The sequence below is a fragment of the Limulus polyphemus genome, unplaced genomic scaffold (genome assembly GCF_000517525.1).
Source record: "Limulus polyphemus unplaced genomic scaffold, Limulus_polyphemus-2.1.2 Scaffold200, whole genome shotgun sequence".
NCBI classification, from domain to species: Eukaryota; Metazoa; Arthropoda; class Merostomata; order Xiphosura; family Limulidae; genus Limulus; species Limulus polyphemus.
Window position 1 is genome coordinate 164928 of NW_013665810.1, and position 14056 is coordinate 178983.

Consider the following 14056-nt stretch of genomic DNA (forward strand, 5'->3'; position numbering starts at 1 on the left):
TTTTAGGTCTTATGGTAATTTATTGTTTGTATTATAAAGATTACATTTACAAACAGGATCAATCTTCTCCAACTGGCATTGCGTCTTCTAGTCTCTTGAGAAATTTGACTCTTAATTCTGTGCACGAGTCTCCTGCCAATTGATCTTGGACAAACCAGGCAGCCACTTCTAACTGTACCTAAATATAACAAGAAGGAGGATCATGCCATTTAAAGTCTTAATATTCTACTGTGCTGAAAACAAAGGATCTAGAATATTCATACTGTCTTAGCATCATGAAGAGAAATTTAATAACACTGAAAATGTTTTATGGTTAAAATAATGAAATACCAAACTTAACATAGGAAGGAATGTGTGTGTAAGTTAGACAACTGAAGTCCAAAATTTAGGAATGGAAAAAAATCATAACTTTGTTGCTAAACTGTAATGAATAATACACATTGTTCTAGTGAATGATACAATTAAAATATGATTCTGGTTTATTGCAAACATTACCAGTGTACTTCAATATACATGAAAGATTCATTGACTACTGGCCTTATATAGCTGTGTAAACCAAGATATAACATATTAAACTACACCTGGTGTTTGCTTTTTGGCCAAATATTTGCTAAGTTCCCCCAGTGAGACATAAAATGGTTTAACTAACAATGTATTTGAAAAAAGAAAATAAAGCCCACTTATCAAAATAAGCTAGTCTTAATACAAATTTACAATCTTGAATTCTGTTTCTTAACTAATATTGGTAAATCCCATATATGAAAATACTTACAAATAATTCCTTAGATATCAATTTGATATATATATCTATATTAGATTTAAAAAAAAAGCAATGTTCTTTAGAAATAAAACAGGAATCTAAGGTTTATAATTTGTGACTTTGAGTTTACTTGAAAACAAGGTTTATAATACAATGTAACCTTAATTACTGAACTTGGACTCACTGAGTTTAATATTAATACAACTTTAGGAATAACTGAGTTTAATATACAACTCAGACAACAGGATTATAACTTAATACAACCTTATTTTATTTACATGCATTGGTTGAATAAACTTAACAAAAATGTTCAATGAATAAGGATTTGAGTCATCAAAATATTTTGCCATTGCCTATGTTATTCTTTAAACCTGACTAGATTTTCTCAGTGTCTTGTAATAGAAGATTATATTCCTAACTTTCAAGCAAATATAACTTAACAAAAATCATTTTCAAAAACAAAATGAGCCCTCTAAGTTAACTATGACAAAACTACAAGAACTATGGTTTCTTCTAAACTTCCCATTAGATTCCATTATTCTTCTCTGCATCTAAATCACTTTTCCATGATTTATAATTTGTTCTATTCAATACTATTGAAACTTAAATTCTGCTCTATCCAATATTATTTAAACTTTGTCTGTAGCTTGTTTCAAAATCGATGTTGAGAACATGTTCTGTAAGATCGTAAAAGGGGAAGAACCATAGGCTGTACTAATAAAATCAGTGAAATAGAAAGAAAATCATGCAAGAAAGAATATATGGATAATTATATTCTCAAGGGTTGAAAATGCTTTGCTTTGGTATGGGTAAAAAAGCCTAAAAAAATTAACAAGTGCTTTATTTAAAGGAAAAATTAATTAAACTGCATAAAAGTGCAAGTTCTAAATTTTCTTTTTTTTGTTAATTACATTAAGTAAATGTTATAAAATGACAAAATAACAATTCTAAAATATGTTTGAGTTATAAATTGCTGAAAAAGCATTAGGGTTATTATTTTTTACTTACATTTTGAAATTTGATATGCATGTATGCACTCAAAATCTGAAAGGTGTTCTCTGGTCTGAATAGGGTCAATGAAATCATAAACCATATCTTTTCTTATGCCTGCTTAAGTAAGGGGCCACTTCTTAATTAGGTTTTATTCATGTAATTGTTTCTTCAAAGTTTTTGATTTTTCAATAAAGGAAGACAAAACATTACTTGCATCAGTGGTAACTTCATAAAATTACCATTTCTAATGCTCCCCTCAATACTCCAGCCAAAATATTTGAATATTTTAATCCACCGTGTCCTTCTGGTAGCTCCACAAACTCTGTAAGAGGGTTATTCTCAAGGATTAGGGAAAATTCATCTCCAGCTGGACTCCAATTTGTAACTGATGGAGTGATGCTAAGATACATCTTAAACGCCATCTGGCAATACAAAAAAATCTTTTAGTTCTGTTTCATTAAAAAGGTTCTTTTATCATTTCTACTATAAATTTTCTTAAACTGCCAAGAATATATTTATTCCCAGGAACAAGAAGTATTTGTTAGAAATAACCTCGTGAGTTGTTGTACATCAGTTGTATTACATCTCTGAATTTTTAAGGAGCAGTACTGACTTCAACTTTCCTTCACAGGAGTGGGTGGGTGGATGGTTGGACAATGAGACATATAATTGGGCCAAATATAAAATTAGATTAATAGATGGCATTAGCTTTACGGAGGGTTACCCCTACAAGTGCCAGCCCTGAGAGTTATATACTTCAATATCCATGTGGATCTTAAGTAGTTCTTTAAGCAAACAATATTACAGTCCTTTCAGAGTATTACTGAAAGAAACCAATACAGGGAAAAGAATCCCAACACACTACATACACATTAACCATGTTATTTTAAATTTTAAAATAATTTGTGACACCTATTCTCAATATTTAGCCATACAATTTAATCCAATGGCTTAAAAGCATTAAATCTTTATATATGAAATACAAACAAATGTTTGTTATATCTCTATTAACACGTCTCTCAGGAGCCAAGGGGTGTATTTACACTACAATTTGTTGAATATTAAAAGTAAATTCAATCCTGAAACTCCCAAAGAGGGTAGCTTTGGATGTATCTTTGAGACAAGTTTTTTGTTTGTTAATTGATAAATTGTTAAGTGAAATACAGCATCCTCAAGTCTCCGTACTAGCTAGTATTAAGGTCTACTTGCTGGGAGTAAATTCAGTATATAAATTTATAAAGAAAGCCATATTCTCAGCATCATTACTTAAGCAAACACCAACCTTTTATGCTTTTGCTATCACCTTTTATGTTTAGCCTTCACTTGAGATAAACGATTTCACTTGCAATTTGGTAGGGAAGGTCAAAGCATCACGATAGTCAGCAGTGGGATGAACAGACATGAACACTTTGAAAGCAGCTAGAGGCATAATATTGTACTCAGCTTGCTGCTTAATATCTACCAAGGTGGTTCTAAATGACTCCTGAATACCTCTGCATATCAGTTGCAGACTTCCATGCTTCTTGTGCTTGGCCATTAAGCTCATGATGTGCTGACGGATTTCAGTCACCTTACCACTTCAAATCATTTTTTTGCAGCCCCAATGTTAAAAGAGTGTAAGAAATCCCTTCTTTTTAGCCAATAAAAATGTCCAAAAAATTTCAGTTCAAATTAAGAAAAACCAGATTGGGTAGTTGTTTTTTCAACAAAAATGTCTCTCACTGACTCGTGAGAGGCCTGTTAAAATAAAAAAGTCTGTAAACCTAACAATACAAACTTACACACATTTTACGAATGGCTGGGGTATTACAACTGCAAACAATATGAACTACGAAGTAGTTAATACAACATTTTATTTCCTTAATATTCGTTTTTGCCATCACATATTTATTTACTGTTTAATTGAAGAGTACAGGAAGGGTTATTAAGGAGAAAACTGTCAGCCAATGAAACAAAATTATGGTAATCTGTATAAAGATTAAAGTGTTTAAAATCAGTTTATTATATAACAAATAGCAAAAACCTGCAATTTATCAGCTGTATCTCTGAGATCGTAGCATCTTCCAGAACCAGTACGAGCTAGGTAGTCCTCAATAAGTCGAACACCAATATTGTAACCCCTGCAGGATTATAAAAGACATTAAACAGGTAAAACACACACACAAAACACTGCTTTTTCACTCCATACACAAATGATACTTTACATTTACAAGAACACTTATTTTTATATGTTTACTTTGTAGACTCATTTCAAACTTTTTGTAATTCATCATATCCTTAATCTTTAAATTTCTACAATCATGAAATATTCACTTAGATTACAGCAATACATGTAAAATGAAAATAACAAAGGTTAAAGATTAGTGAAAATTAAATAGTGTCTGCTTCCTTTACATGCTGGCCTAAAATTTTAATATTGGTTTAACAATAGAAAATTTACAAATATTAAGTAAAACTTTTGATAAATTCATCTAGTATGTGTTTGCACACTTCACTAAATTAAAATGCTAATTCTGCAAACCATCTTCCTACTAAGTAGTTCTAAAATTAGAAAAAAAAAAAGTTAAACATAAGTTACCGATAGAGGCCATTTTGTAAACTAGCAAATAATTGTAGATTTTGATTACACTTTCAAAGAAATTACTTCTACACAGGAACTTTCCTTATTTATATTCTTCCTTCTTAAATTTACTTAGCTGTCACATAGTTTACTAGTGTGTTCTTAGTCAGTTGTTTTAAGGTAAACCTATCTAGAATTTCCTGTATTTTGTTCTAGTACATAAATTTTTAACTTAATATTACTAATTCTTTACTCAAATTGTTTTTATTAGTATTTCTGTTTTAAAGAGGTTAGGTTTTTACCTGAAAAACCTTTCTTTAAGATATTTCATTTTTCCAACAAACAGGTGGTTCACAGACATTTCACCTAACTTTTATTGTTTTTCTGGCTTTTATATTAATTTTTTTCTACAACTGTGTTAATTGTTATTTTCACAATCCTTGAATAGTTGGTACATAACCTTTCCCATCATTATACCTTCTACATTTCTCCAGCCTACAGTATTTAAGCAATCACCACAGTCATTATAATCTCTTTCTTATCTATTACCAAAAAACCATGAGAGTGAGGTACACAGTCAGTTTTTTTTGTGTAAAAATCAAAGTGGTGGTTAGTTCATGATTAACATTTGAATTTTCACTTAGTGTTTGTTTTTCAGTCTGTGTCTCCATAAAACTTAATAAATCATGTTAGGTTAGGCCACTACACATTTTTGATTAGATCATGGGTTCTCAAAAATTTTTGGTCCAGGACTACACTTTCATGATAGTAAACATTTAAGACTCCTCATCTGACAAGAAACTAGAAAGCAACAGAGAATAACTACTGGTCTAAAAACTTTAATAGAATGATGCATTTATACATAAATTATTTTTAAACTATTCCATAATTTTTAAACATTCAATCACAAAACATGTAAAATACTACAAAAAAGAGGACCAGTGTTTAGCATGCTTTGATTGTACTGATGAGGGTTTATGGTTTGTGTCCCATTGTCACAATGAGACACTTTGTACTTTGTCTATGTGGGTGTGTTGTAAGAGTAAGTCAAATTCCACTGTTCATTCAAGATCTGACAGTAAGTCTTGTTCACTAGCTGCTTTCCCACTAATCTATCACTTCAAAATTATAGACATCTATGCATTGATAGCTTTTCTGTAAAATTTTGAAACAAACTAAAAAGGAAAAAAACGGAAATGCTTTCCCCATTTCACAATCAAACAGCAAAGAGACTGAAAAGATGAAGCATCTCTCTTTCAATACATTAGTCCTGAAAAACTAATAATTCACATACATTTGTTATATTTTTTCAACTCCTTTGTCAACCCCTATGGAACATTTCACACCACTGTTTGAAAACACTTGGACTGACCAATAAGAGTAACTAAGTAAACACATTTTGTCAATATTTACTATACAACACTAATATACTCAACTTAGCCAACCTTTGAAACCTTTACTGTTCATAATATAATTAACTGAGATTGTTTACATTCATTGATCACCTGTAATGTTGCCTTGGTTAACTTACTCCTTTCTTAATAAAAGTAATTTGAAATGTTTATGCTGTGAAATGTACATGTTTCTTTGGGAAAGTTTCTGTAAAAAAAGTACATTGCTTTGAATGCTCTGTTCGGTCTACCCTGTCTGACATCTATTGTGCTAATTTAATACATCTGACAATTAAATGTATTTGCACAATTAAACTAGAGTGGCATTCAGTAGAGCACATACCTCCACCACCTAGAGTTTATCATATTTGGCTCTCAAAAAATACAAAAATGTATCCGTATATCTGTCATTATCAACAGACGTGAACCATTTTTGGCAGGACAATAAGGAATAATATTCTACATCTGTCCACTAAGTTTCATCAAATTATGATCATTGACTGAGTAACTGAGAAAAAAATAGTGTGAAAAATCGGTCCTCATGTCAACAGATAGGGATTTTTTTTATTTTCATAACCTTGCTAACAGTACAGTGTGTATATGGGAGGATCTCTTTCCAAAACAATGTGGACCTATTCTTCTATAAAAATATTTCAAGTGATTTAACTTAGCATAAATGAAACTTGTAAAATGAAAATATTCAAAAGTTAAGATGAGCTTAAATTACTTCATAGTAATAAGGTGGTGAGATATAAATGAATTTTTAGAACATTGGGCTACTATGCCCCTGCTATAACCCCTAGTACAACCACTCTTACCATTAAGCATGAAAAAAATGATGCATCAATCCTACCTATTCCCTTTATAATATTGAAATATTCAATCAGATTTCCTCTAATACTTCTTTTCTCACGAGAAAATAGTTCTAAAAATCTTAATCTATCCTTGTAATGAATAAAAACCCTATAACCCGAGAATTTTCTAAAAGTCCACCTTTGGAAATCTCTCGGGTTATAGGGTTTTTATTCATTTCTAACACGATTTCTTGACCCTACGTGTTTTTCTAACATCATGAATCTATCCTTGTAATGATAGCCCCCCATCCCAACAATTATTCTAGTACTAGTAGTAGCCCTCTTTAAACCCTATGCTAAATTCCTGGCAGTACTATATTTACAAACTTAAAACTAATTTATCCTTAAATTTTTATCTTACAAGTCTCCTCAATCATCTTTATGAAACATTTATAAACCTTTTATTAGATTTAATATTTACTAGTCTTACAAAAAAAAAAAAAACTTTTGAATATTAAAGGGAAAATTCACTTACATACGATCCAGTTGTCTGTTCACTTCATCATCATTTTCATAATCTTTCAAAATTTGTGCTACCAATGCTCCATAAGTTAAAGTAAATAGCTCCGAGTTCTACATATACCATGTAAAAGATCAAATAAATTAATGTAAAGAAACTACTATGGATCCAAACAAAGAACTTTAATCTTAATTTTTTATTTAAATTTTATAATAAATTCTTACTTTATTAAAACCTTTCACACCAAACTTAAATTTGAATACAACAACAGAAGAAATATAAGGATAAAACAGCCAAATGAAAAATAATGTGAAAAAGAATCAGTACTGAAAAGTATTGATATTAATGAAAAAACGAATTTTTTAAAACTAGTAAATGTAAAAATAAAAAAGAAGGTAACTTGGGAAGAAAATCTGTTTTTTCTTTGAAATTAACCAGACAGCAGAGGTGAAAATTTTTATAAACATCAAGACAAAGAAACAGTCACTCACAGAATGTCTCAGAATAAAATACAAGATGGAATCAGTAAAGAGATGGCTATGAGCAAAAAGTTTGTACTTGAAAAAAACTCAGAACCATTTTATGAGTCACTATGCTGCTGCTAAAAACCAAAGTTGAGTCAGCCAAAGAGTCAGAAATAAAAATTGGATCAAGGAATAGGAAGACTGCAAGGAAACCTCAGTCCTTCCCAAGTAGAGACGGATAATAACTAGCTTTGAAGATGTAAAGAATTTAATGGTATAATAAATCAAAAAACTATCTATAAGTGGGGTATTATTCTCCACATAGGTGGCTAGTACACACCTGTTTATTAATTTGTATAACATTCACTAGCCTGTGATGTTCAATACACTACACTGTAAATATATGAATGCTTATTTGTGTGTGTGTATATATGTTTATGTGCTGGTAAGCAAATGACTAGTATATTATGTGGTAAGCAGTTCCATTTTTTCTATATAGTTATGTTTCACTAGATCTTACTGGTTACAATGTTTAATTAACTGTTCAATTATTATTATACTTACAAATATTATTTGACACTTTTAGTTTCTTGTACAAAGTTAGTTCAAACCTATATGTCCTAAACTAACAAAGCCATGTAAGATATTAAATGGGATTATGACAAAATACTCAACTTTATATACTTCAATATAATCTAATCACTATACATGTAGGCTTTAGGTTTCCATTGTGCTGATTTTATTTTATTTTTTTCAGTATCCTAGTTAGTTTTTATACAGGAGTAGGGGTTTGACACAAGACAAGACCAAACAGATAGCCACACAGGAGGTGTGCATTCAAGATTTCTCTAGTGACCAGGGAATTAAAAACTTATGAAATTCTAAAACAGCTCTCCTGTAAAATATGGTTTACATCTGTGAAGATATGCAATTCCACCTACAGGAGAATATGAGAAACTGCAAGAGTGCTCAGCAACTACAAATATTTACTAGACATTTTCTTCTATTTGGCTATCGTTGTTTGCAAAGAATACACCCAAGGATCAGGGGCATCATGGAGCTAATTTTTTTGGAGGGCACATTCAGAAAATAAAGTACTTTGTTATGAGTGGTGGGTTAATAATTAATAATCATGCAAATAATAATAAGGGGGGGGGGGTATATTTTACATTTCATATTATTAAATTTTCATTTGTTACTTTGATTACTGGTTTTCCATAACAGACGAATATTTTGAATATATCTAATCAAATGTTTATACATGAATTTGGAGTTTTAGGAGTATGTGGAAGGCATTGAGGGAAAGGGGCATGACACCACTGCTACAGATAACTCAAAGAAACGAGGCAATACAGAAATGTGAGTAAAAACCCTCAGATGTCAACTCAAACAGACTAGTCTGTGAAAAGTGAAGGGTGACTGAGGAAAGCTGATTTCCATCTGAATAAACCACAATTCAAGCAGTTATTTGATTAGAACTTAGAAGTGGAAATCAGTTCTCATAACATGAATCAACTCTACAACTAAAAGCTTTGACTGTCCACGTGGATGCATGAACACATTATTATTTTACTGTAACTATATGGGTTTGAATTAAATAAAAGTTTATGGCATGGTTAAAGGTATACTGCATTAGGGGTGTAATGGTTTTATATACTTGAGTTAATGCACGCCACACTGTTTACTATGGCAATAAATTTTTTAAACAACTTCTGATGTAACTATACAGTAAACTACATCTACTAGTACTACTCCCACTGAGGTTTAGTAGTAGTACTAACGCAAATACCAAGTTAGCATTCATAATTCATAAACACTGCCTATGACAGAAACCTACTCACGCAATTTACCAAAAAACAGCCTCACTTCTTTCTTTCTTTTGTTATAAACTAACCCAAGTAATCTATACTTTTGATACTATTTTTAAAACTCGAGTATTGATCAATAATTACTTAGGTGTTGATCCACCCATCATTACTACTACTACTAATACTAGTACTTTTTATTACTATTAGAATTATTAAACAAATTAAATACATTTCCTGCTTGCAATGTTGCATTTGCCGAAAATTAAGATTTGTTTATACTTACAACTTTTTTTGGATCAGTGCTTCTCATTCCTTGCCTAGACATTTCTAAATGTGTTTTAATTTACTTTTGCTAACTTAGCATATACGTTTTTCTGTCACAACTATTCTACTACAACAATTAGTTCTTCTCCAAACACTACACTACCAAAATCACTAGAGATAATACATATTCGATAACCCAATCATGAGTTATGGAAAATCAAATCAGCCAATTTGACTTAAAACTGCTACAAAACCACGTATATTGTATTTTTTTCTTCCTTACACATTCCTATTACTCTATTCATTTCGAAATCAAAGGCGTATTAAAAAATAACACTTCAGAGTTATATTTTGTTTGCTAGAAGTCAGGTATCATTTCGGATTCAAAATCAAAAACTGAGTGCACACAGGTTTTGATACTCATGGTGTTCACATTAAAGATAGCGCATTGTGTAGCTTTTTGCTTAAAAAGACAAACAAACAATCTTTTGTCTCCCACAGGTTATTGTCCAAGAGTATTTTCGTTTAATTACAACGTGTAAGTTGGGCTGAACAATGAGAAACAAGAGTTTTTCTTAAACACTGTTTATGTTTCAGCGTACAAATCGTAACTTTTAGAGCATAAAACTGCATATATAAATAACTGTAATACTGCACATTGTGCAAGGATTTCGACTGCCGTGCCTTGAGTTTATAACATTCCTTAAGTTTCAGTGAGATTGAGCGGCATATGTGGTGCAAGCGTCCTAAGAATATAACAATATAGAATTTGGTATATAGTAATATAATTTCTCAAATGACTCTCTATCAAACCTTAAACCTTCAGTCTGGTAAGTGAAAATTAACTTCTTTCTGTAAAATAGTAATAGTATCCTAAAGTTTGATCTATAGGATTAACTAGTTCTTTATAAGTTGTTAGGAGAGTTTAGAGAAGACACCTATTTAGTAAAGATGCTTTACTTCGTCTAATATACACATAGTTTTGATTGTTTTCGAGTTTAAATAAAGATTTGTTTTTACTGTATCTTTTTCGATATGTTCCATCTATTTCTTTCTTAAAGTCAGAGACCTCAAAAACACTTCAAATAAATATCTTGCCGAATCTCTTCTGCAGACCTATCCCATCGTTCTTGGGAGAAATCAGTTTAACTTTAAAATTTCACACAACCTTGTTCAGGTGTTGTGGTGACTTGTTAACATGGTTATATTCATATAGTTATATTTTAATTTAGCTATTTGTTTACTAGAGGGCGCATGATGTAATATCTCGAAATATCATGAAAGTTAAAGCCTCTATAGAATCTAGAAATTTCGTGCAGTGTGTAGAAACAATGGTATGATATAAATATGATAATCGGTGAAGCCATAAGTTAATGAGTAATTCAGTTCAGAGTTAGTAGTGAAAATTATCGCGTTTCTTCAGTTACTCAGTGAGTTAATTAGCGTGTTTGTTATAAATCGATTAGCAAGAAAATTCTGCTGAAAAGTTTATAAATAAATTGAATTTATATTGTGTCGCAGATTCTATTGAAATGTTGCTTGTGAATTTAGATCTACATCTTGTATCAAAGTGAATGTAACTTGTAGCAAAGATTATTGAAGACATAGATTAATCATCATTATCATTACATGAACTGGACTTGGCGTTATTTTTGCTAAATAATCTAAAAGAACTCACCAAACAAAAGGACATACTACAATAATAGTGTGAAATAAGTATTTTTTGTTAATTATACTGGCGAAATTAAAGAAAAAAAATTAGTTTGATTGAGGAAGGAAAGTTTATATATATGTGTTGGGGGGGGGGGGTATTTATATTTAAACTTGTCAGGAAGGATCTGAAATTAGGCAACATTTTCTAACAAAAATCTGGAAACACTGTTGTGCTACCCACAATGTTTTAAGCTGACCTGACATTCATATCCACAACCATTTTTGACTGTATGCAGGCAGATTATACAATATACATATTGAGTGTCACTGAATTATACAGCACTCTATTCATGGGAAGAGTGAGTTATTAACTAGTGAACCAACATTGATTCAATAGAGCACTGAAGATTGCAGGATAGTCCGAAATTTTGCAAAGATTCCAGATAAATATTTTTTTCTGAACACTGCTCAAGGCAGGAGTATCATCACTATCTGGAGTACCTAGAGTGATTGAGGAAATTCTCCTCCTGAGATTCAGCTTTAGTACATGGGAGACAAGTGACTGAGGATTGTTGTGGTGTTACGTGGTAGGGCGAGTCTAAAACTAATTTGAACAGTCTCTATAGGTTCCCCTGATGAATGTCAGCCAAAGTAGAGTTACTATGCCTTGTCATTGTCACTGTTCTATCCAGAGAGAATAGGGATGTTATTGGTGAATGATGTTCACCAACAACAGCTGTTTTGCTAGCAAGGAGACAGGAAGTACAGTAAGGTAAAGGTGGTGATATGTGGGACAGCTCTGAGACTCTCTGAGCAGGGAAGCTTAATGTTAAGGTAACCATGGGTCATGAAGAAACCTGGAGTCATGCCAGGTAAATTGGTGAGGTAACACATGTGCCCCACTGTTCCAGATATCCAGCAGGATTTATCACTCATCTGAATGTATAATATCCTGCACCAGCCCATTACATTATATTCCCAGCTCCAATGGGCAGGCCATGAGTCCAAGAGTTGAAGGCTTATGTCAAAATCATAAGTATCTGTGGAGAGGTTAAGCAGATTTCATATCTGTCTTTTACGGCAAGAGCAAAGGACTTAAACAATTTAATCAAGCAATAGTTATAATGTGAATGGCCTTCATAAGCTGGAGAAGCATGATTATAATTATTCAGACTTATCATAAGACATTAGTTTTAGGCCTTTTATATTTTTAACACTACTTGCTTCATTTAGCCCCTTAGGGTTTTCCAAGAGGAACAGTTTAAAATAGTAATTTGGCCATACTATTTCACCATAGCCATTGTTTATGAAGCCTCTCACTGAATACAGAGCTCATCAGGTCAACTAGGACACAACAAACACAGTATTTGTCAGAATACTATTTATACAAGCCATTTGTTACAAAAAAAGTTGTTATGAATGCTTTTTCTGAGCTGGGTGAAGCATGATAACTTTTATTATACTTGTCATAAGATATTAGTATCAAACCTATTATATTTTTGAATACACATCCTTTAGGGTTTTCCAAGAAGAAGGGTGTACAATAATATTTCGATTACACTATGTCCACCATATCCATTACAGACTATGTGTTTCACTCAATACAGATCTCATTAGTCCAAGAATGTAACAAACATAGTAATGGTCAAACCATATTTATATAAACTATTTGTTGCAACAACAACTGTTATTGAGTGAGTGCCTTTCATAAACACTAGGAATATAGCCAGTGCTTTTGCCTAAGAAGATAATAGGGCAAAATAATAGGTTCGTTTCTAACTAACACAAGAGTGGTTAGGACACTTGTAAACATTGAAGATTATCAGGCGCTCCTGGTGAATCCACCACACCAGCCAGTTAACACTTCACCATAGCAACTGACAGCTGACTCGGAGTGATGGAAAAGGTACGTCTCTGACTACATCTAGGTCACATGAGCCAGTGGAAAAGGTAGTGGTTGTTGATATAGTTCTGCCTGTGTAATAGGTAAACTAAGTTTCTGTGGGGAAAAAACATCCAGTGCCAGCCAGAATGGACCCCAAAACAGTAGACAGTACGAGTATACATGGAAGAGGGAGTCACCATACCTCAGGTCGTATTCCATGGTTTACTGCAGACAACATTGAGTGTATTGGCACAATGTATTGTAACTGTAGCACTAACATATGAGATAAACAGGGATCCTTCTGAGTAGGGATGCACTCTAGATGATGGTCTTAAATCATGGTAAGTGGGCTATCCAGATTTCCGCTAGATTGGTCATTTGAATCACAAGTGGAAGTGACTGAGGTTAGAGGCATTGCTATGGTTGTGTCCATCACTCTATGTTTGTGCCTCCTGACACATCTGATGTTGCTGGTTGAGGATTGTGCAAGCAATCTAGATTCAACTCAGTGACTTGTTGGTTAAAAACACTGTTGTATTTGTGGGATAAGATGGCTGATTGGGTCAAACAGAAATCACTCACCACCACATAGTTAAGAAGGATGCCTGTCTTATTAAAATAACTGTCACATAGACTTCCATTGAGCACTAGGTATACAGCCAATGCTGAGATACTGTAGATATTGAAAGGAACATAATCATCTTTGGGAGTGGTTGTCAAAAAGAAGTACAGCATGTGCAGGTTTTGTGTTGATTTTCAATGGGTGGATGTGGCAATGCATATGATGCCTTTCCATTACAACAGACAAACTAATGCCTGGACATATTGAAGAGCACCCAGTGGTTCAACACTTTAGACCTGGTATCTGGAAAGATCTGAATGACGAGATCTCTAAAGATGGTCTATATGAATTCTGGGTTATGCCATTTAGCCTGTGTAATGCTCCTGCCACAATCAAGAGTTT

General features: G+C 32.4%; 1 protein-coding gene across 1 annotated transcript; it reads right to left on the reverse strand.

Annotated features, from left to right (window-relative positions):
* LOC106478333 (trafficking protein particle complex subunit 3-like) lies at positions 1-9893 on the reverse strand. The gene is made up of 5 exons (XM_013938870.2): positions 9574-9893; positions 7034-7131; positions 3777-3873; positions 1993-2175; positions 1-178 (listed from the first exon to the last, which is right to left on the reverse strand). Exons 1-5 carry the CDS (start codon positions 9613-9615, stop codon positions 59-61), a joined length of 540 nt encoding a protein of 179 aa, XP_013794324.1. The 5' UTR covers positions 9616-9893; the 3' UTR covers positions 1-58.
* Between the last annotated feature and the right edge of the window lie 4163 nt (positions 9894-14056).